General features: G+C 46.0%; 1 protein-coding gene across 1 annotated transcript in view; it reads left to right on the plus strand.

Moving 5' to 3' along the window:
• The window catches only part of LOC119410692 (poly(A) polymerase gamma), a gene marked incomplete at both ends in the record, with an annotated part of 1,730 nt that extends 1,399 nt beyond the window's left edge, over positions 1 to 331 (plus strand). Inside the window, 2 exon segments of the mRNA XM_037677583.1 lie at positions 106 to 189; positions 272 to 331. Of these exon segments, the coding sequence (XP_037533511.1) occupies positions 106 to 189; positions 272 to 331 (144 nt within the window).
• Positions 332 to 1,638: the final 1,307 nt, after the last annotated feature.

Raw genomic sequence — 1,638 nt, forward strand, 5'->3', positions numbered from 1 at the left:
TCTTCAGGAGGAGCTGTCCTCCTCACAGACCTGGTCTTCAGGAGGAGATGTCCTCCTCACAGACCTGGACTCCTAATGTGGCTGTGGTTTTGTCTCCGTGTGCAGGAGACGTCTAATGAGGTGTCTACGTTTAAGGAGCCATTCCCACCGTCCTCAGACACGGCTCCTCATGTCGAAGCCCTTAGTACTGTGAGTGCTGTCTTTCGTCTTCCTGTTTTTGTTTACTGATGATGTCATAAAGTAATCAAATGTTTTTTTGCTCCTCTGACAGCCCCCTCAGGCTGGCTCCAAAGCAAAGCCCATTCCAACCATGGACAGCTCCAGAACTCAGGTGAACGAGTCTTTGAGCTTTACGACAAACATCAGCTGATCATGTTTCTGATTAGGGCTGAGCAATTAATTGCATTTTGTAATAATATTGCAATATGATGAAACTAGATTTTTAATCGCTACGGCTGCGATTTGCCTGGTCACATGATCTGGTTACGTGACTTGCGAGTGAGTGGAGCGGGAGAAGTCAACACTGCCCTTTAACCGGTTGCACAGTGGTGTCAGGCTCGACAGAAGCTGACACTTCTGAAAGTTCGGTACCAAAGAGCGGCAGCGTTTCTGTTGTTTGGAATTATTTTGAATCTTGCTGCTGTTGCTCCCTCTCCAGGTAACACCGCAAATCTTTAGCAACACTAACAAAAACACCACGAAGCCTTTTACGATGGTTGCATGGCCAGAATACCAACAACCAGTGCTTCACCTTCAAGTTAGCAAAGTAGCAGCCGACAGGGATCTCTGACCAAACTGTTTGAAAGTATTACTTTATATTAGAGATGCACCGATCCAATATCAATATCGGTATCGGTACCAATATCTGGAAAAACTTCTTGATCAGGTATTGGTAACAATGTGACCGATCCATTTTCCGATCCACCTGCCAATACTTCCGATCCATGATGGATGTTGGCTTCAAACTATGGACTGGATTTCCTGAACGGCGGCGTGTCTCATGAACCCAGAGTAATAAGACCCGCCTCACATTCAGGAAATCCAGTTCATAGTTTGCAGCAGCTACAACGTGAGGACTGAGTTAGCAGCACTGTGGCTAACAGCTAACAAACTTTTCATCTAAACATGTCGCTGTGTGGAAGTATTTTACACTGAACACCACAAGACAAGACAGCAACGTGCACTGTCTGCAGAGCCACAGCGCCACATTAAACCACGGTAAAGTTAGTTTTATGTTGGACGTTCGAGCTCCGTGGCTTCAGCGGGGCGCTGCTCTTTGCTCAACCCAAAACAAGCGACTCGACCCCGGCCAGCTGCGTCCACTCTGCCCCGCTCAGTCTGCCCGTCTCTGAGGAGGGACAGACTGAGCGGGGCAGACCCAGATCAGACTGCCTGCTTCGGACTGAACAAGAAGAAGACGTCGCTGAAACCACGGAGCTCTAATGTTTACAGAGAAGTTGATAAACTTCATCATTAATGACCGACCACTATCAGTTGTAGAAAACAAAGGATTTCACAGTTTGATACTTGCAGCCAAGATCTAGTTTACCCTCCAGGAGATATTTATCAGTACAACAGGAGACAATCATAAAAAACATGATTTGAAAATTATATTAAAAATAAAAACAGCTACATTAT

This window comes from Nematolebias whitei, chromosome 1 (assembly GCF_014905685.2).
Source record: "Nematolebias whitei isolate Nwh7 chromosome 1, NemWhi1, whole genome shotgun sequence".
In the NCBI taxonomy this organism is placed as follows: Eukaryota; Metazoa; Chordata; class Actinopteri; order Cyprinodontiformes; family Rivulidae; genus Nematolebias; species Nematolebias whitei.